The sequence below is a fragment of the Centruroides vittatus genome, unplaced genomic scaffold, assembly GCF_030686945.1.
Source record: "Centruroides vittatus isolate TY-2023 unplaced genomic scaffold, ASM3068694v2 contig_371, whole genome shotgun sequence".
Classification (NCBI taxonomy): domain Eukaryota; kingdom Metazoa; phylum Arthropoda; class Arachnida; order Scorpiones; family Buthidae; genus Centruroides; species Centruroides vittatus.
In genome coordinates, this window is record NW_027122194.1 from 1,880,829 (window position 1) to 1,902,553 (window position 21,725).

The 21,725-nt window shown below is 31.2% G+C and overlaps 1 protein-coding gene and 1 long non-coding RNA gene across 2 annotated transcripts; one reads left to right on the forward strand and one right to left on the reverse strand.

The window, feature by feature from the left end:
- Window positions 1-1,252: 1,252 nt before the first annotated feature.
- On the reverse strand, window positions 1,253-2,940 carry LOC136975487 (chymotrypsin inhibitor Ani s 6-like). Its single transcript, XM_067270549.1, has 3 exons — window positions 2,864-2,940; window positions 2,596-2,787; window positions 1,253-1,596 (listed from the first exon to the last, which is right to left on the reverse strand). The coding sequence occupies exons 1-3, from the start codon at window positions 2,916-2,918 to the stop codon at window positions 1,415-1,417; spliced, it is 429 nt and encodes a 142-aa protein (XP_067126650.1). The 5' UTR covers window positions 2,919-2,940; the 3' UTR covers window positions 1,253-1,414.
- A 15,034-nt stretch (window positions 2,941-17,974) lies between these two features.
- Window positions 17,975-20,398, forward strand: LOC136975488 (uncharacterized). Its single transcript, XR_010880791.1, has 3 exons — window positions 17,975-18,191; window positions 19,928-20,023; window positions 20,171-20,398. It is a non-coding gene; the product is annotated as an uncharacterized lncRNA (long non-coding RNA).
- Window positions 20,399-21,725: the final 1,327 nt, after the last annotated feature.

Consider the following 21,725-nt stretch of genomic DNA (forward strand, 5'->3'; position numbering starts at 1 on the left):
GAGAGCCTTGCACCATGTAACATGCAACGAACAAAATGTTCGCTGGTTTGGATGGCCTGTGAACACGCGCCGCTCCGTTGCTGCAGCTGCGCGCCCAAACCATTTTCTGTCGGTCTTTGCCATGAACACAAACGGTTTTGTCGGCGCAGCATTCTTTATTTCTGATGCTCACGTACACCTTGGTACCAATAAGTGTTATATAAAATGATCTTTACTAATCTTAAACATAAGACATAACTTTATGACATATAATTGACAAAAACTTAGTTAATGTTTCCAAAACTCCAGACTTTTTTAAAACGCCGCTGACGCTGACGCTCCTGCGGAGAAAGCGGCAACTGGGACAGCTGCGTCTAATCCGAGTCAGAAAAGACACATTGGATCAAAATTTACGGGAGCGTCACTAGGGGAAGGGCACGACCCGACTCCCGATGGGAACGGCCCGGACGGGGAGTGTTTGGCGACCCTACGGCCCGAATCGTGTTCATGGCAATAGACCAGGGACCAATGGAATTACAGGGGACCACTGTTTGGGCCAACCAAAACCTCGGGATTTTGGGTGAAAATGTTATAAAAGCTCGAAATCCCAAGGACACAGGAGGTTGAAATCGAGAACGCCAGTCCCAGAGACCCGAACTAGGAGTATACGAAAGGACCCTCATTCCGAACCCTAGGAAGGAAGGGACCAGGAGACCCGACTTACCCGTGACGACTCTCCCCCAACTTCCAAGACAACGCCGGAAACGAACCTTTCATCGAACAAATTGTTTTCGATTTTCTAGAGGTGGATGTGGTGCCGCTATTGATGTAAGAATGATTTTCTATACAAATAAACGCGTTAAGGTTTGAAATTTGGTCTCTGTGTGAGTCTTCATACGACAAAAGACTTCAAAAACCTTAGGCGAGTGGCATCAGACCCAAAACCATAATATCTTTTCGCATTTATACTTTCCTCGCCCTTTATTAATATTATAGAAAGCTTTGTTTTCTATAATATTAATAAAGGGCCGAGAAAACTTTTTAAAATTAATTTTTATGAATTTTAAAAACTTTAATAAAATTATTTATGCTTATTATGAATAAAATATTTTTATATCATTCGTTTCATTTATTATTTTATTGCTAAAATTATTGTTTGTATCTCAATTTAAATGTTCGTCATATTATTCTACTCTTATATATTAATTTAAAATAAATTGTAATATATTCTACTTACAGATGTAAAAAAGGAATAAATTCATACGACAAAACATATTTTTCATAACAGTACTGAACAGCATTAAAGAACATTATCTTGCTTCATGATTATAAGACATTTAATTCTATTCTATAGGTTATTACAAGATTTTTCATCTCTACAACAAAGCAAAACCAAACATAAATTGAAAAAAGACATTAAAGTTAATAAAGTAATTCAATTATTACAATCCTCAACAGGGATGCATGGGGAATTTTCATCGACTTCTCGGACATAACCTGAGTTGCAGATGCATCCAGGTATACATATCAAAGCACAAGGAACTTCTTCGTCTTTATTTTGACAGTTTTTCTGACAATGACGTGTACAAATATCAAAATGTTCATTATCGGGACATTCTATTAAAAAGAAATAATTAAATACTAATTTAAATAATTATATTGTTTTAGTTATATCATAGTTGCATATTCCGTAATTCTATTTTTTACATTACTGAATAATAGATTAAGTAGCTAAATTACTTACTTAAGTGCTTAATTGTCGTATATTTTTAATCTAAAATATGAATATGTTATTTTAAATGTAAATAATTTCAAGGCAAAACTTATACTTAAAAAAAGAATAAGAACTTAAGAATTGTCGCTTTGTGTGTGGTTCGTTTGTTTTGACTTATATGTTAAGTGTAGTGTCGTCCTGAGTACTGCATTGTGTTTTCTAGAAATTTAATGAGCGAACAGATCTGACACAAAGACTTATCCGGATGGTGACAGAGGGGATCCTCTCCTATTGCTAACACAAACGTTATTATTCTAAAACGCAGTAATGTACTGTACGTGTCTAGGTGTCAAACAGCTAAGTAAGAAACCAATGACAGATTCCGTTTAATATAAAACAAACTACTGTATATCATTGGGTTGTTTTGCTGCTTGACATTTACATGCGCCTAATATGTTTATATATTAATATCATTATCGATACTTTCTAATTTTCTTAAATTAATTGAAAGTTTAATATTAAGTAGTTATTACAGCAATTAAACTTTTATATTTAGTATCTTGCATAGTTTATTACACGAATCGTGTACTAAAGATCGCCCAGTAGCTGATCGAGGAACGTAAACACCTATCCAAAACAGAACCTAAATAAATCGGAAATCTGCCTAAACATGAAAAATTCTTCGGAACGGAGCGAATTTTTGTAACAAAAAAAAAAACCTGTTTAAAACGGAAAGAATATTCCGGTTTACACAGTTTTTACTGTAATTTCTGTTATATTTATTTCTCTTAAGGAATTCAGATACTTTTAGTGCAAAAATTAATCAAAATTTAATTTAGCTTGTATTCAATTAAGTCTATTTTAATTATAGCCTATGTATATATATATATATTAAATCTTACTTTTACAATTTGATTCAGGAATACAATAAGCGAACCATTCCTTGTGGATTCTGACGTATCCATTTTTGCAAACACATCCTTCTTGGCAATCTTCTGAACAACGAGGCTCCATTATAGTTCCGTTAGACCACTCGCAATATCGATCACAATTTCTTCTACATTCAGAATACTCTTCGGAAGGTGAAAAGCATTCTGGAATATATAAATATTTTTATTTATATTTATTATTTTACATTTTTTTAATTATATAAATAATAATTATAAATACGTTTGTTATAAGCGAAGACATTTCCAAGAAATACCAAGAGTAAAATTAGCAACATGTTTAAAAATCTAGATGGCTTTTCTCCTCCAATTATTAAATTGACTGTAGATTTTTATATTCAGGAAACTTGTTAAATACTTATCCGGCTTTATTAATTAAATCATAAGTAGAAATGTCACTTCCTTTTCGATTGCGATAAACTATATGAATTAAATAAAACATTTAATTTATATAATTTTTTATTTTAATTTATATACCTTATTTTGCTAAAGGAAATAACTAAAACGGGATTTAAACTTATGACCTTTTGCTACAACTTACAATAGATCCTTCTCTCTTCATTAAATAGTAATGTACAGTACAGTGTGTATAAATTGTCTTTGAGAATAACATTAGGCTTTTTGTACCTTGAGGCCCTCAGCTGTGACTTATTTATTTATGACAATTACAACCGGAAATGTCATGTATATGACGTAAGATTTTCTCTCCTCGTTTAGCAATTGAAACCGAACAAAATATTTAAAAGTACAAATACAAATAAAGCGAGTAAAATAAATAAAATAGACTTAAAATGATGATATGATAAGAATAAGACAAAAATATTAACATTAAGAATTATAAGTGTTTAAAACGATTAAAATATTCATGTAGTAGTTATTTTCGTAACTTCTGGAACGTAACCCCATGTTTTACATTAGTCCTTTGTTTCGTATAGCACGGATTCGCATAACACGGGACTTTTTCGGAATATAACTGCTATGTTATACGAGAGCTACCTGCACTTTAAATAATTTTTCCTGACATATCAACGTTTATTTCCTTGTAGAAATCGTAGGAGGATATTAATTAAGGGAGAGGAAAGTAATTAAGAATAAGGTGTGTAAACACTTAATTCTTTAATTTACAAAAGAAGTTTTCGAAGGATTTTATAATGAAATACTTTATGATAAATTCTAGGACTTTTACAGAAAGTTAAAATTATTATTTATGGTTATTTAAACAAAAGTTTAGTTTATTGTTTGTGAATATACAAGTATAAACTCGAAGAAACTAAATGATCTTGATTAATTATATGTCTATTTTCGGAAAACGTAACACCTCAAAGTTAAAAATATATTAAATTTTAATCGATTAATCTTTATTGAAATACAATAATAAATAATTTGAATGTTTTATATAATTACTCTAATCTCATGATTGATAACACTGTAATTATTCATTTGTAACATATGCGCTGGTTGGTTTTGCAACGCACCACCAACGTTACGAAATTGACTTTTATTAAGCGGTTCCTCGCACTTCATGTGTGTCAGACCTCATCCATAACAAACGAATTCATTATGGTTGACAATAGGTCGTAATGACATCATTATGATTAACTTTATATAGCAAATGTCATTAACATTTATGTCAGATGTCAAACAGGATTCTTCACAGCAGTAGGACGATATCTTGCAGAGTAGCAATCTGGCCGACATATGCAAGTTTATATTTAGGAAATGACGATAATATGATATAATTTTAATAGAAAGCATTATTAATATCATTGTAAAAATAAAAATAGTAAAATTCATGTATCTTTAAGAAATTTGGAACTTAAATCGTGTTCTGTTGTTTGGAACATCCAAATAATTAATAAATCTCTACTATATTTTAATTATATTCAAAAGGATTTAGCGCATTCATACGATTGCAATATTATAGATAAATATAATTTTTATATAATATACATTATATAAACAGGAAATATATATTTCTCAACCGCTCTATCTATATATTTATATAAGCAGATAAATTGTTAACGTAAAAGCCTTCTTTGACATCATGCTTCCACTTATATTTTTGTTATTTTTGTACAGCAGTTGGGGCGATGAACAGAGTAAGTATATTTCGATATTAATTAGTCTAAATTTATTGAAAATGTAACTTATTTAAATTATTACAGAGTGCGGTTTCGACTGAACAGTACTCTCAATTGTCTGGCTCATTGTCAATCTTATTGCAATTGGACTACTGGGGAAATAGAGACGCCTCCTTGTCCTAAAATTTGCGTAAATGGATGCATCTGTCAAGACAATTATGTAAGGCAATTTCCTAAGGGAGACGGTTTCTGTATACCTGAAAAACAATGTAAACGTGAGTACAATCATGATAAATTTCGCCAATCGTTTTACAGAATAGAAAGAAGCAATACGCATAATGGTTACTTTTACATAATAATAAATACGAAATAATTTCAATTAAATTAAAATAATATAATAAGTCTGTAGAATATACATTTTTTGAAAAATTATTTTCACTCTGTGGACATAAGAGGATCTTTCTTCTATGCCATTTTGGGTTCGATCAACTCCTTAACCCGATTTTATGACATCATAAACTAATAACATCTAGTTGTAGATATAGAATTATTAATAAATTATGATACACAATTTCAACGGTAAAATTGCCTTATTTTTTCAATTTCGATTCGCCCTTCATTAACGGGCGTTGAGTATTCCGGGTTTTTTCACGTGTCTATCACCTAAATCAGTGTTTTTTAACCTTTTTCATTGATTGGCACCCCTGATTTAAAAAAAATCGTGGCACCCTTGACCGGCGGCAGATCTAGAATCTGAATAAGGGGGGGCTAATGAGCCAGATAAATTTTTTGCGAAAACGAATATTATGCGCAATGCTGGGGTGGGTCCGGGGAGGGAGTCCCCTCCCCGGCGAAGAAAAATTTTAAAAATTGACTGTGTGAAGTAGCATTTTAATGCAAAAATAGTGTTTCTACGTGTCCAAAATCAAAATTTAAGTCCATTGAATTTTGTTGAAATACTGACAATGAGTTATCTTCAAACTACACTAACCTTAGGGTGCCACAGCGACACGATTAGGGTGTCGCAAAGTTTAAGACCTACTTAAGACTTAAGTAAATTTCCAAGAAAATGCCTAAAGGTCTTAAACTTTGCGACACCCTAATCGTGTCGCTGTGGCACCCTAAGGTGCCGCGGCACATTGCCGCGGCACCTTAGGGTTGCTATTTAGGTCAGTTTCCTGGGAGACGCTACTCCTTAGAACAGCGCCCAAGTGTTGGGTTGCCTAATCTCATCAATCCAATGCTTATTGTATCGATTTATTGACTTTTTGCAACAATTTAAATGCGAATGAAGAGTAATTTGCAAGTAACTCAAAATACGTGATTTAAGATTATTTTTAGCTAGATTTGAACAAAATACAAAGAAGTTGGCTCAACTACATCAGCTTCAGAGATCACGTTAATACACGTAATAATTATTTATCTTTAGATGTCAGTTTTAGAGTTGTATGTTACTTTTGCGAAGTCTGTATTTAATATATATATATGATTATATACGATTTTTTATAAAACGTAAGACAAAAAATAAAATATAAAATAATATTTAATAAATTAAAAAAGAAAGGAGCGATAATTCTGATAAGGTTAAGAAACACTGGGTTAAAACAATTATCAACAGAAAAAGGACGTAAATAAACTGAAATAGTATTATATTTGCGTAATAAATTGGATTTCTCTTTGATACAACATTATGATTAAGTTGCGTACGATTGTTTCCCTACAAAATGTTCACTGTACGATAATCATTCATTTTAACACGTGTTAAGGATTGCAGTTAATTGAAGTATAAAGGTACGAATGAGAGGTTCGAATTCCAAGGTTTCGGATAAATATCATTCACAAATATTCAAATTTCTTAAACATATTTTACAAAATTTGAAGTATTAGGTTCACATTAGAAGATATTAATAGCACTATGCATTTCGGGATTAAAATATCCCCTGTTTAATCCCGATTAAAAATTCTTTTTGCCAACTGAACTTTGTCTCTTGATTAAAACAGATTTAGTTATAGAATAAGCTCGGGATAGACTTTATTGGAACACTAGTAAATTTCCTGAAATTTTTAATTTATTCATAGCACTGTGCTATAATAACTGCCAAATACAGGCCTAACTAGTTATTACTTTGTAATTGATATAATAAATTTTTATACGAATCAATTTCTTCTCGTTTTTCAAATATACAGGCCTACTTTCGTAATGTTCTGGCTAGAGTTTCTCAAACGGGATTACGGGATTCCGGTTGTTTTTTTAACCCGGGAAATTTTTCTTATCCCAGGAAATCCCGCAAATTTCTTAAAAATTCATTTTTAAGAAATTTGCGGGATTTCCTGGTGATTTTTTCTTATTTTGTGTTAAGGTTGAGGAAATTTTGCAAATAGAAAGTATAATTAACTGAGAAGCTGTCAGAATACATTTGTATTTATTAATTTTAAACCTACTTATTAGTTTTTTTTTGAATTTTTGCTCGTTATGGCACGTCACAAATGGTCAATAATCATTACGTAGCTTATTTGTGGCAGGACTCTGAAAATTCTTTACCAGTAATATCTGGAATAATTGTGCTTATGCTGTCTTCATTTTTAACCATGCCCAGTAGCTTCAATAACTGCGTAACACCAGGTTGTGCAAATTGGGCAAGGATACAAACGAGTACGAAGTCTGCAAGTATGAAGTTTTTTTTTATAAACCTGACTATTAAAGACAAACGAAGAGTTGGGCTATGATGTTTCTATTAAAGCAGTGGAGGTAGACAAGTCAAGAATACTAGAGAACAAAAGAAGCACTACAATCTCGAAAACGAACTAGAAATCTTTCAGGATACAGGTGAAAAACACATAATATTTGTCTTCTCTTAAATTAAACACGATTCCAATCACATCAATTGAATCGGAAAAGACATTCTCGGTTGCAAGACTTTTCATTACTAAAATAAGAATTAGATTGAGTGATCGGAGTATTGACTATCTTTGCTTTTTAAAATCATATAATAATTTACAATATTTTGTATTATATTTTATTAAAAAAAAACAAAAATTATCTTTTAAGTTAGACGTTTGATCTAAGTTCATTTTTTTTTTATTTAATTTTCAACTCAATTCAAAGGCATTTTGTTGTTGTTGTATGCCGTTTCCAGCAAACTTCTTCTATTTGTGAAAATTTCTACGTAATTCAAAGGTAATGTTTAATATTTATCTTACACAGCATTATTAATATGATTTTGGAGGTTGCAGAACGTATTAAATTACTTTAAAAAACGAAAAATAATTATATCATTTGATTTCATGATATTTTGTATATCTTAACAATAATTAATTTAGTCCCGGGATTTCCCGGAATCCCGGGAAAACAGTTCACTTTTATCCCGGAATCCAGGGACAAGCAAAAGACCGGGAAATGAGAAACCCTAGTTCTGGCGCATTTAGCCATCTCTGGGAGCGTTCTGGCGGGCCCAGATTTGAAGAGAGCGAACATTAAACATTTTTCTCCATAATTCAGTCACGTGGTACATCACTTCAAACAAAAATTACCGCCTGCATCAGGTGCGTGAAACTGTAGCGTTTTTATTAGGAATCAAAGACGAGAGAGACACATTCTGTGACGACAAAATCGACCAATAGAATACGTTGAAAAGCAAAAATGTGTTACTGTAGATTGATATTCATCAGAAAGTTCATTTATTCTGTCGAATGAACTAGCTAACTTTACCTGCATAGTTTATATCAGATATAGGTCTATTATATTTTACAGTAAAAAATATTTAAAAATTATTCATTTTAAAATATTTTATAAATATTGGTTATTTTTATAGATGAATTTAATATAATCATATTTGTAATTAAACATTGTCACAATTTAAATAATAATATTATAATAACGATAATATAATAATAATAATAATAATTATATAATTATATAATTATAATAATAATAAATAACGAAATAGTTTTGTTAAATTTATTTCGTTTTACTTACTTTAGTATATTTAAAAAATATTTCTGTTCTTGAACTAGAATGTCCTGAACACGAGCATTTCGATCAATGTAGTGCACAATGTCAAAATAGTTGTAAAAGTGAAGATGGTAAACCATTGATTTGTTATGAGATTTGTGCTCCTGGATGCATCTGTGACGACGGGTACGCCAGGGAAGATGGAACCACTAAATCATCTTGTGTCCGTATAGAAGATTGCCCAAAATGAAAGCACTTTATTAATTCTGAAAAAGTAAAATAATTTCAATAAATCCTTCATTAAATTTTACATGTCATTTTATCCTGTTGTGTACAACGTAGTCCTTGGAAAATAAAAAAAATAAAGATATTGTAATAATTGTATTTCTTACATTTTTGTGCAATGTTTTCTATTTCTTTGTTATCTGTGAAATATACTAAACATTTTTAATAAAATAAATGTAAATATTTTGAAATTATATAATAAAGCAAACCTTCGAAAATAGTTATTCACGTCAAGTTATAATTCACGTCATTACCCTTTAATTACTTTTTAACTATGTTTCACTTCCTCAACCGTCAATACTAAAATACAAACAAATTAACGTTTACGTTTCCTCTATTCACGCAAAAAACGCAACCTCTTCTTATATACGACATGAACTTCCCAGCATTGTTCTCATGTGCAGGTGTGGCGCACACTGTATAATTGGCACGATGGAAAAACAAATCCCGAGGTTCATTATAAGAATGCATCTTAAGAAAAGTATGGTAGAGTTGTGTAATACAGGTGTAGAGCGCGAGGAAGATTTCTTTACAAAAAATAAGTGTGCCAGAGAAATTTTTGTAAAAAGTTTCGTCGGAAATGTTGCCAACCCTTCTACACAATATATTGTGTAACTTAACATACTACAACGATACATCGCTGTTATAAATACAATATTCTATACCGATGTATATAACTTTTTATATGTGAAATTAATTAGATACACGATTAGAGAATATAAATTTTGCATGAATTAAAGAATTAATATCAAATTGAAATTACATTCTGTGTTATGAAAATATAATTACATTAAGTTAAATGCTGAAATACGTATTTTAATACACTTAAAATTTTCTACACCTTGGTGTATTTGGAGGATTTACAGTAAATTATCAATCTAGTAATAATCTCTTTAATCCGAACAATATTGACGGTAGATTGCCTCACAGCTTAACAGGTTTCAAAAAACTCCTTTATTGTTTTTTTACAAATGCATTTCGGGTCAGTATTATTTTTTCTGACCCATCTTCAGTGCTATAAAACAAAATTTATATATTAACAAAACTAACGCGAGCAGAAAAAAGAAGAAACATTTTTAAAAAACCGCTTTTCAATACCTTAAGTTCTTCATATACTCCTTAACACTGTACAGTACTTTCGAGTACTGTTTACATTGCCTTCTAAAAGTAAGGTTAGAAGGCAATGTAAACAGAACTCCAAAGTACTGTACAAGTGTTAAAAAGTATATGAAGAACTTAAGATTTTGAAAAGCGGTTTTTTTAAAGGCGTTTCTTCTTTTTTCTGCTCGCGTTAGTTTTGTTAATATATAAATTTTGTTTTATAGCACTGAAGAGGGGTCAGAAAAAATAATACTGACCCGAAATGCATTTGTAAAAAAACAATAAAGGAGTTTTTTGAAACCTGTTAAGCTGTGAGGCAGTCTACCGTCAATATTGTTCGGATTAAAGAAACTATTACTAGATCAACATATAATACAGCTACCATAGGAAATTTAATAAGTAAATATCAAATTAAATCCTGATTTGTAGTATACTACAATTACGGATTGCAATCCAGCAGTGTTTTCAATCCAGCTGGATTTTTGCTGGATCCAGCGCGGATGTATTTTTGGTGCAATAAAGTGTTATCTATCTATCTATCTATCTATCCAGCAATTTATGGTATTTTTTAAAGAAATAAAACATTTTTTAAAATACTTAAGAAACTTTTATTATTTAGACTGGTCACTATAAATCAGTAAAACTTCTTACACATTTAGGTAGTAAACTTAACTTTGGTTCGGTTTAACACTTGAGATAGAGATAATTAACTTTATATGTTTAATTGTTCAATTTCGTCTTTAGGTAATTTTTTAAATTTAATCAAAGAAGACACAGTCTGTTCAAAAATAGTTTTGAATCCACCATTTATTTCTTATTACGTGTTCCAGAACACCTTTCGACCACCGGACCTTTCCTTTGAGGCTGCTAGGTCACCAGGTAAAAATCCTTCCTTTAAAAAACACGTAAAAAACACCAAAGTTAAAACAAGAGTAAAAAATTTGGAACTGGCAGTCTCACAGACATCTTCACGTTTTTCTTTTTTCCCCCATCCAGTCAGGGACTTCCAGACTTTTATATCCACTTAGAGAGCGCTGTTTAATATAGATCTCGATGGTGTCCCTCTGGTGACGAATTTTTAATTGTTCAATTTTGTCTCTAGGTAATTTTTTAATTTAATCAAAGGTGTTCTGGAACACGTAATAAGAAATAAATGGTAGATTCAAAATTATTTTTGAACAGACTGTGTCTTTTTTGATTAAATTTAAATGTTCAGTTAGATTATAATTATAACGTAATCTTTAAGTTAAATAATAGCAAAGGTAATTCTAGTAATTAACTTATATTAATATATTATAATAATTTAAGGACAGATAATCAGTGGCTAAGTGGCTATCATTCTTACCAGTTTTCTTATATAGGCTCTACTTATCAGTCTGTAGTTATTTATAAGTAATTTAATTATTAGTGTTAGTAAAGTAGTGAGTAAGTAATTAGTAGTAGTCTAGTAGTTAGTTATTATTATTACAGTCATGAATCACATACATTCATATCATCATATATCTAAGATACTGATACTCATTAATTTAATTAACTATTTAACTAACTAGGTAGTCTTAGTTTCTCACTAATTTTCACAGTAAAATTGCTTAGCCCAGTCCACTAACCACTTATAGAATAAAAGTTAAAAATGCTTACTTAATAGAATTAGAGTAGAAGTTATAAAATATTAGTCTTGTCTTGAATAAAGTATGTTAAAGGATTAAATTAAATTAAATCAATCACTTCTGTTATTATTATTATTATTATTTTTTTTTTTGACTTTTCTGGAGGTACGATCTCAAGAAACAAACGGCGCGGTCTCCCAACCTACTTCTTAATGAACTGCATATATATTCCGCTGCGGTTATAAGGCCCTTTCTGCCTCTACGTTAGTTGGTTTCAGGGTCATCAAATAATCATAAATCGTTCCGTCACGTGATTCATTGACGTCACAACTAACTGTAAATTAGAATTTTGCACTAGGACTAGGAGAGGAGTTACTTATTTTGTTTAGCGCGAAGACACTTTATTTAGCGAGAGCGGAAAGTCAACTGGCAATTAGATCAGCAAAAGCAAATGGGCGGGCGGTGCGGTATAGAGAGGGAGGGTATGGCACGTGCCACACTGAACGGCAACGTCACTCTCGCTGCTGAGCGACAGCGCACGTAGCAAAGCGGGAATGCCGACAATGTAGACTTTTGCGCCATTATTTAGAAAGTTAATTGAGTATTTGCGGATCCGCAGTGCTGGATGAGGGATCCAGCAATTGTAATTCCTAACTACAATATATAGCATATTTCATTTGAAATAAAAATATTTATATTGTCCTGGTAATTTATTCATACACAATTTTTAATTGCGCCGTTACCAGAAGGACTTTTAATGTGGTTTTTGTATATCAGAGCGGACGAAAGCCTCAAAGAAATAATCGACTTTGTGCACACTATTGTTGCAATTAGAAGATATAAAAAAGAAAAGATGAAAACATCTTTATATTTTTAATGTACGGTTTCTTCTTCGTGTGTAATTATATATTTTTATATATTTAAAACATAAAATAAAATGTAACAATATAATATCTTATGTATAATATCTTATGTCTAAGAGATAGTGATATACCGAGATAGGTTTACGAGCTAAATTTTAACAATCAATGGGTTAAATTTACATTATTGTTTAATTTTTAATTCACTTACGTTCATGAAAAAAATTACTGTACTTCCGATGCTATGACACAGTTTAAAAATAACGTGTTCCATTTCTTTTTCCGTTATGTTCACAGCTAGCAGTTATATATTTAATATGATATTTCTATATATTTATAAGTAAAATAAGTTTTGGTTTTAATTTCTTTTCTGCATAGTTCTACCCCATAAGTTAGATTGATATAAAGACCATTTTGTAATATTTATTGAAAGATTCGTGATCTGTATCTTATTTTCCTCATCCTCTTTTAATTACATCCAGAAGTTTTTCAGATTCACTTTAAAAATAAATATTATAATAACTTTTTAAATGTTTTATTTCGTAAAGTTTTTAATGAATAAAATAAATTTTTATTAGTAATAACTGTCTTGGAACTTTTATATGAGCTTTCACATAAGGCATTGGTTTTCAGAAGGTGGCGACACACTGGTGTTCCCTTTCTCTTAAATGTTGCATGCATTTTTCTAAAGACCATTAAAAAGCGTTAATTTTTGTCTAATTTTAATAATATCGTATTTGTCTGTGCCACTAGGTCAAAACGTTCAGGCCAGCTGACTGAATGGAATTTTTAAATATTCAATTTCTGTTCGAGACGTTTCAAAAGAATATTTTTTAGCATTTTCGTAGCTAAAGTTTTATAAAATGTTAGTTTTTGAATATGCTTATGTAAAATTTAACGTAAGTATACTGTCATTCTATATATACATTTTTCAGACTACGCATTATGTTCAAGGGCATATTCATGTTACTCATGTAGTTATTTTACAATTCAAGATTTAAGTTTTATTTCGTAATTTAACTTTTATTAGCGGAACATAGTATCATTACAAAGAAAGCTGGCATTCATTCATTCTGTCTCTTCTGCCACGTAGTACATATCGAATGTTGCACGTTTTCTTCCAGGTCCATCGGCTCGATTGGCTTGGGCCAGACCAACAAGAGCTTTGGCAGCTTCATTGCCGGAATTCGATCTCGATATACCAAAATCCACTTCCTTCTTACTTCTGGAAGTTTTATATCTCATCATTTATATGTTATATGCTATTTAAATTTATATTTATATAATAAGGTTCGTGCATCATACGATGTAAGATTAGAAACAAATTAAAGAAAAAAATACAAATTAAATCTTAAGAAAGTTGTTCTTACATTTTAATTATCAAACATTGTTATTGACAATGAAAAATGAACAAATAAAAATGTGATTTTTACTTTATCATATTTAATTTACATTAGATTGGCACAAGAAAGTATTACCTTAACATCACTGATTGATAGGCAGACAGAAGAGTCATTACACATAAAATGCAAAAAAATTCTTTAATGTTCATCTTCAATAAATCTGTCTAAGAAATAAAATAAATGAATACGGTATTTTGCACAAGAAATAGGAAATCCCTAATTTTTCCTATCAAATTCCACAGCTTAAAATAAGCTGTGGAATAATTTAAAAATGAAATGTTATTTTATCATTTCATTTTTAAATTATTTTCAAGATTACCTGTGCAAAAATTTATTTAAAAATTAATACCATAAAAGTGATTTCCATTTATTAAACACCAAGCGAATGTACGGTACAGTACAATAGTATCACAGATATTACTTTATATTCGTTCAATTTTTGCTCCAGAAGATGAAAAGCAACAAATCAAATAACCTATCATGAGAAACTCAATGAATTTCGAGTAATATTAAACACGATATAAAATATATCATTTCGTAGATATGTCTAATTTCTATTATTAATTCTCAGAAGTAATTTGTATGCAAATTATAAAAGATAAATGATAAGACTTACAACCTGCAACATTCAAACGAAACAATAACTATGTGTAATCCGAAACGTCTGTTCTTTCTTTTAGAAAAAATTTAGAAAATAAAATGAATTTAAAAGGAAAGTTAATAAATTTTGAAAATATTTAAAATATTTATAAATAATTTATTCCGAATTTTGAATAAGCCTCATTAGTAAAGGGAGAAAGTGTATTAAAATTCAAATCCTGTCGAATGTCAAATAATATCCACCTTCTAACAACGGACTCATCTAAACGGTTGCCATTGTTTCGGAAACGTTTCTTTATGATATGTATACAAATAACCTGTAAGCAATAGCCATTTTTTGTTACCATCATTGGTTAAACTGTTTATGAATGAAGCCATTCCCGAAATTATTATTTATTTATATTATTTTATCCAGTTTATATTATTCTGTAAAGAATACTGAAATGATACTTACGTTCGAATTCAATGTTTGAAGTGATGATACTTGTCTTTCCCCGCTTTTATAATACTACGCATTGTTATTTTTAACACTTGAATGATGTTGAATATTTCCGAATTTCACTCAATAAAGATTATGAGATCGAAAAAATCTTTCTTTATCCATTTAATCTAATCCTACTTTTCTATAAATAGAAAAAAAATAATTATTTTATTTATATAGTTTAGTTTGAACTGTAGCTTTTAAATCTGGTTATTTGTATCCATTTATTGATTTCCTCCAATTTCTACATTTGAAACAAGAAAAACAGATATTTTATTTAATACTTTTCACTGTGTTCCGAAAGTATCATACAGTACATATAGGCTACTATACATAGAGATTGAATCCTTCACACCGAAACGTGTCGTATTAAACTTTACAAATGCTACCAATAAATATTGTATGGTACAGTACATCCCATAAATATAAAGCCACTAACAGATTTCCGTATATAATTGTTCACACTGAAAACTGACAAAAATAATTTAATTTTGGCTTGAACTTTCACATATGCTCAGACAAAAAGTGGTAATCATATATTGAGACATCAAGAACACAAGAGTTTGGATATAACAGGGGTCGGCAACCTTAAATACTTAATGAGTCATTTGGACCCGTTTTCCACAGAAAAGAAAACACTGGACGACACAAAACCCTTTTGACATTTAAAATGAAGGTAACATTTTATATATAGTTCATTATCTTTATCATATGCTTTTAAAAAACTAGTGTGTTGCATTTATAAAATAAACTGCTAAAGAGAAAACAAAATTTTATTTCTTCCTGCAATAAAACATTTTAAACATTTTGAACTCCGAAAAAAGAAAAGCTGGGTTGAAGGTTACTTTCAAATAAAATCCTCTATGTTTATTTGAGTCCACATTGTATTTATGAAATAAAAAACGAGCGTAAATTATCTACCTGTAACGAACAAAAAGTGCAGTCTGCTTCTGTGTGCCGTTACCTTTATTGCGCTCGAATGCCAAAACTTCCTCCAGCTGTGCCTTCTTTCATTTGAAAAGTTGTGTTCAGCGTGTTCGGGTGGGCTGTCATATCTACCGTGAAGTGTAGCTTTTCCAGTCATTGAAATATTTTTAATTGAAATACCACGACTTGCGGTACAAATCAGAAGTTCATATATAGTTAATCTGTTCCTCTTTCTCTTACGATTTCCATGTCTGGTCTCGACTTTCATCTTTCTAACCCCCTTCTCTCGATTAAGGAAGGACAAAAACGAAAGGATGACAGTGGGAATTTATAGGTCTATAATTTTCTCAATTGCAACCCAATAAATACCCTTCAGTAACCGAGTGGATAAAACCACCGAACACCGATATTTGTTCGTGGGTTCACGCATGGCCAACGGACTGGTCACGTGGAGTTTCTGGGTTTACTTCGCGTTAGTAGAACTTAAATTGAGTCAAGGTTTACTTAAGTCTTCCCGGGATGCATTCCCCTCGGCAGATCGCTCAAGTGTTGCGTTGCCGTAGCCAAATAAATCAAAGCAGTTCTAATAATTTTTCTATAAACGCAATATTTACGACGAGGACATTCTTAACTACCAGGAAACCTGGAACATCCCGTCCCTTCGCCTCATCTCATCTCCCCTTAGTAACTCATATCCCCAAACGGCTTTCCCTGATACTGCTTAAAGATATTCTAACGTCCATTCGAATTAATATACGTGAAACGATTTTAAAGCACAAAATAGAGCTCAAAGACTTCTGTGCCGATGTTTATTTTTCTTATTTATTATCACGGTGATATTGCTTCATTCGAAACTTTCTGTAGTTGTAGTCTGTGTAACGTGCACCTTATTCACATGTTGAGTCTTACTGTCAAATCTGCATCCACTATTCTTATGCCACAAGTTTCAAAAGTTTCCTTTACTTTGATATTTTTGCTAAACTTTACCCTTTCAACCAAGTTTCACGCATTTTTACGACATTGTATTTTTACTTAAATAAGTCATATGAAGTCTTTCGGACTAACGTTAAGGTTAGCAACTTCGATTACGTGCGGGGCCATCACACTCTATCCAACACGGATCACTCTTTAAATATTAATAGTACACCAGTATTAATTAGTAATCGTTGACCGTCCTGCCTGTATAAAAGTAGTATATATAGATATAAATGTAAATATTGCATATTAAATCCTTAATTAAATAATAATAAATAAAATAGGGCTGCGATATTGTTTTTGCACCTGGATGGCCAACAACGGCCCTCGTGCTGCTCGTCCATTTGGTATTACCGAATATAGCGATAGCATTCGCATTGTGTCCTTTTCCCCGAATACAACCGTGTTGCAACCGTGTGACCAAGACCTAATTGCTAAAATCAAGGCTTGTTCTATGCAAAATGTGATTCGTTCTGCTGTAAGTGCCAAGGACAGAAAACCACTTAAAGCGAGTTCCAATTAAATTGTTCGGACTAATAACAATAATATAATAAAAATAATAATAAAAAGCCGAGGTCGTATTGACCTCGGCTTTTTTACTTTGACTCTTTTTGCTCTATGGGCACTAAGAAGGTTTTCTGATCAAGACCATGTGGTTCTTCCAGACCAAAAATGGAACGATGGGCGAAGAGGGTAGATAGACTGACAACATATTCGGGACGGATCACTCTGAAAAATGCCTGCGGTTTACATATTCCAGGTTTCTGATACAGAAAAGGACTCAAAGTTTAATCTTTATTTCTTTTTTTAATCAGTGATGGAATTTTTACGTAATTAGGAGCGTTGAGTATCATTGAAATAAATTATTACTTAATGTGATTAAATCAAAAGAACTTAAATATTAATCATAAATTACATTGATGCAATAAATACTTAGCCATTTGTAATTAGTGTAATTATAATTACACCATAATTAAACAATACAGAACCAGTAATTCCATTTTCCTTCGTATAAAACCGTTTAAAAAGCAGAATAAATAAATTGGAGTCGATTTAAAATAATCAATTCTCTTCTTGATCTAGTCTTAAAATAAAAATTCAGCAAATGGATAAAGTTTGTGCAACAACTAATCTATAAACTGATTTTAAATCCTTCGTAATCTTTATACATCGAATTCGGAAATATTCACATTATTCAAAGGGTAAAACAAATAACGTGCAGTAGCTATAAAAAGAGAAACTGAGAACATCAACATCACTTTAAACAGCGAATTCGCAGGTATGTATACAAAATTTTATTTTATTTTTAGCGAATATTCACAAGTAGTTTAACAAATTTAGATGTAGATATATCGAGAATTACGGCAGAGACTCCACGCCAAGTGAAAAAGTCACTGACTAACTATATACAGGAATTAAAGTTGCCAATTTTCGTGGTCAATTTCTTCGCCCTCTAAAGGCCTATAGTAAGTCGATTTTGGTCATAATTGGTTTCTTAGCTAGTGTACACAATTTCATATTTTTTAAATAAAGGAATTGCCGAAATATAAGCAATAGGAAAACGCAAAAATCTCCAAAAATGCTGTATTTTCTTTTTCTTCATCTGTCAATCAGACCTCCCTAGAGAAAAAACTACTGGGTTTAGAAAGCTAAAATTTTAAACTCGTCTTTCTCGTTACCAGTGAGGTGCTAGCGAAAATTCCAAAATACAAAGAAGGGTCGTGAGGGATGGGGAAATTAGAGTCAACTTTCTTGACTGGTACTTTTTATGAACTATAGGTGTTAGCCATGGGTATCAATCGGCAAAATTAATCTCCAAGCACCCAAATGATAAATGTCTAAATATGGTCCTGATATACGGTGTTACCATGAAACTCATTCATAAAGGATAGAGGAACATATTCTATCAATATTTTTATACCGAAAAATTTCTTCCTTCCAACATATTTTTATTTTATAGCTGTACTACAAAAATCCGGCAGCGAGTTTGCTTAACTTTCCCGATAACAATACTTAAAACCTCATGTGGTGTCATCTGTCATGATATTTTATATTTTTAATTATTCTATAATGACAAAAAGCTTAATTTTGAAGAAAGGAAAGAGTTTTATTTATTTTTTTTTAAATTGTAAATGCTAATAACGAGTAAAATCGTCAAGTCCGACCATAGTCGAAATATGATACCCGATCTCCATTATCTCCTCACCCTCTCGACCTTTAATCACCAAAATTTAACAGCATCGTTTCCTCTAATAAATAAACCTCTCTGCAAACTTTCAGAAATTTTTGACAAAAAGCACAGGAGTTATTAAGCTTCAAACAGGGTGAACAAGAGTTCCGCAAACACACACACACTAACATCCACACATGAAGCACATCTAGTATACTTCATTTTTATATCTACTCAAAACCTGGAAATTCCCTTTCTTACTCATTGTCATTGGTTTTACTCCCCAATATACTGTATATGTATAGAGATCGACGCAAGTTTACACACAGTATATATTGTAACTCAGTCTTGTTTTCATTTTTAGATTTGGATCGCTTGCCACGAGGTAACGTATTCGATGTGTAACGTAACGTTTATCAAGGCACTTTTCATAATGAAAGACAAAGTTAGGAAACTCGATTTCTTCTTAATAGCAACGTACTGTACAATTCCTTAGCTTAGACAATGAAATCAATGTTATATTGTTACATTAGTTTATGTAACTATTAAATTTTATTCTTAGGGGAAGAAGAAGAAGACGGAAGGGATTATTTATTTAAAATTCCATGAAGCTAAGATTAGCTTAATCCAGAAAATTTTAGTTTAATTTAGTTTGATGGGATACGTCAAAGCAACACTAGGACGATCTGCTAAGAAGGAGGTGCCCCAGTGAGGGCTTTCTATGAGAAACTAGACAGATTTAGGTGTTAGACACTTGAGGAAAATTCGGAAATTAACAAAATGATCTCAGTTTGTTCAAATGAAATTAGATTAATGAAATGTTTTTCAATCAAATTTTTTTCCAGGTAATTTCGTATCTCCAAAATGGACTGCAAAAGACTTCTGTGGATTTTGCTTGTTGTGGCTGTTCTTTCTTCTTCTTACGAAACTATGATATCAAGGTGATTTATTGTATTATTTAAAACTAGAACTAAATGAAGTAAAACAATTTAATTTTTAAAGTTACAAAGTTTATTGCTTTAATTAAAAATTGTTTAAAGAAATTCTATTTTTATTTAATTATTTAATGAATGTTTTCATACTTTCAGAATGAAGAAGGGAGTTGATTTTGGTCTAACCAGATCGAATTCGGGTAACGAAGCTGCCAAATTTATTATTGGACTAGCTAATGCCAATAGACCGAACGGACCTGGGAGGAAACGGGCATTTGAGTTGTATATCCCGGAAGATTTAGAATGAATCGTTATCATGAATCGCTTCAAGTGATTTATTATGTCAATGAACAGAAGGTCAATAAAGGTTAAATTATAAAAAAATGAGTTTTATACATCTTAATTGTTATTTTTCTTGCTAAGATTATACAAGAAACTCAAATAGTAAATATATAGAGTGAAAAAAAAAATCTTTTCCTCGGATATGTCGGGCCCCATCACTAACCATCCGGCGGCCACATTGTGGGCCTGGACGAAACCATGATAGATTGAAAAAAAGGTCCTCTTACTGCTTAGAGGGCGGAAAGAGTAAAAATCTCATTTAATTTATTCCATTAGAAAATAAATTAAACGGATATTTTCTTTATGGATTGGATGGATTTTCAATTTAACTATTTATATAAATTTAAAAAATCTTAATTAATTTGTCCTAATTAAGCGTGTGAGAACAGTGCGATTTTTCCAATTATTAATAGCATTGATGTCCATATAGATGCGAGACATTTTCAGTTGTAAGTAGTTCAACAACTGAAAGTTTAATTCGAAATTTGATGTTCATTCATAACTGCCAGAAATCCAATTTTACAGATGTATGACGATGTGAAAGGAACAGATAAGCAAGACTGCATCAATTTTTTTTTTGCGGTTGAAATTCGTTTTAATTTTAATGTGTTTTCGAAGAGATTGATGAATTTCTTCATCGGTCTTTGCCTATATTCCCAGTCGTCGTGTAATTATAAAACGAATTTGCAATCTAGTTCATTAACTGACAGTTTTTTGACGTGAACTGAGTCTTTGAATTCGGTCCGACGTGAGGGTCCATACGAAAACATAAGACAAAAAAAGCAAGATTTCACGCACTTATTTCTAGTAAATTTAAATGATAATCTAATGATTTAAATATTGTTAGATAGAAGGTTCGTATCTAAAATGTTGGTGGTGAGAGTAAGCAACGGTGAGGGGGAGTAGCGCTTCTGCGTGAACGGTGAAAATGGTATCGCGGTGCGGTGTAACTTCGATTGCGAAGAGATAGAACGTTGAAATTTATGTCGATTTGCGGAGAATAACAGGATCTACACTATTATATAACAATAATAACAGATAAAATAAAATTTGTAGAGTTATAAGTTGAGAAGTGTGTCGAGTTGAAGAAAATTTTTATAATATCGAAGAAATTGAAAAGAAAATACGAACAGAAATGTAAGAAATGTATATCACGGAGAAAAACAATTCAAAAAGAATCAGTAAAGCCAAAACTGAGTAATGCCGAACGATGCATCCCTGTTGTTGTAAGCTCTTGTACCGTAAGATTAAAGATAGATCCTTATAAATCTTCCTTAGAGTAGTGATCTTTTATGCAGATTTTTGCTCTAAAACTGCCATCGAAACGGCGTCTTTTAAACGGACTGCTTTCTTATCTGTTGTAGGTTTA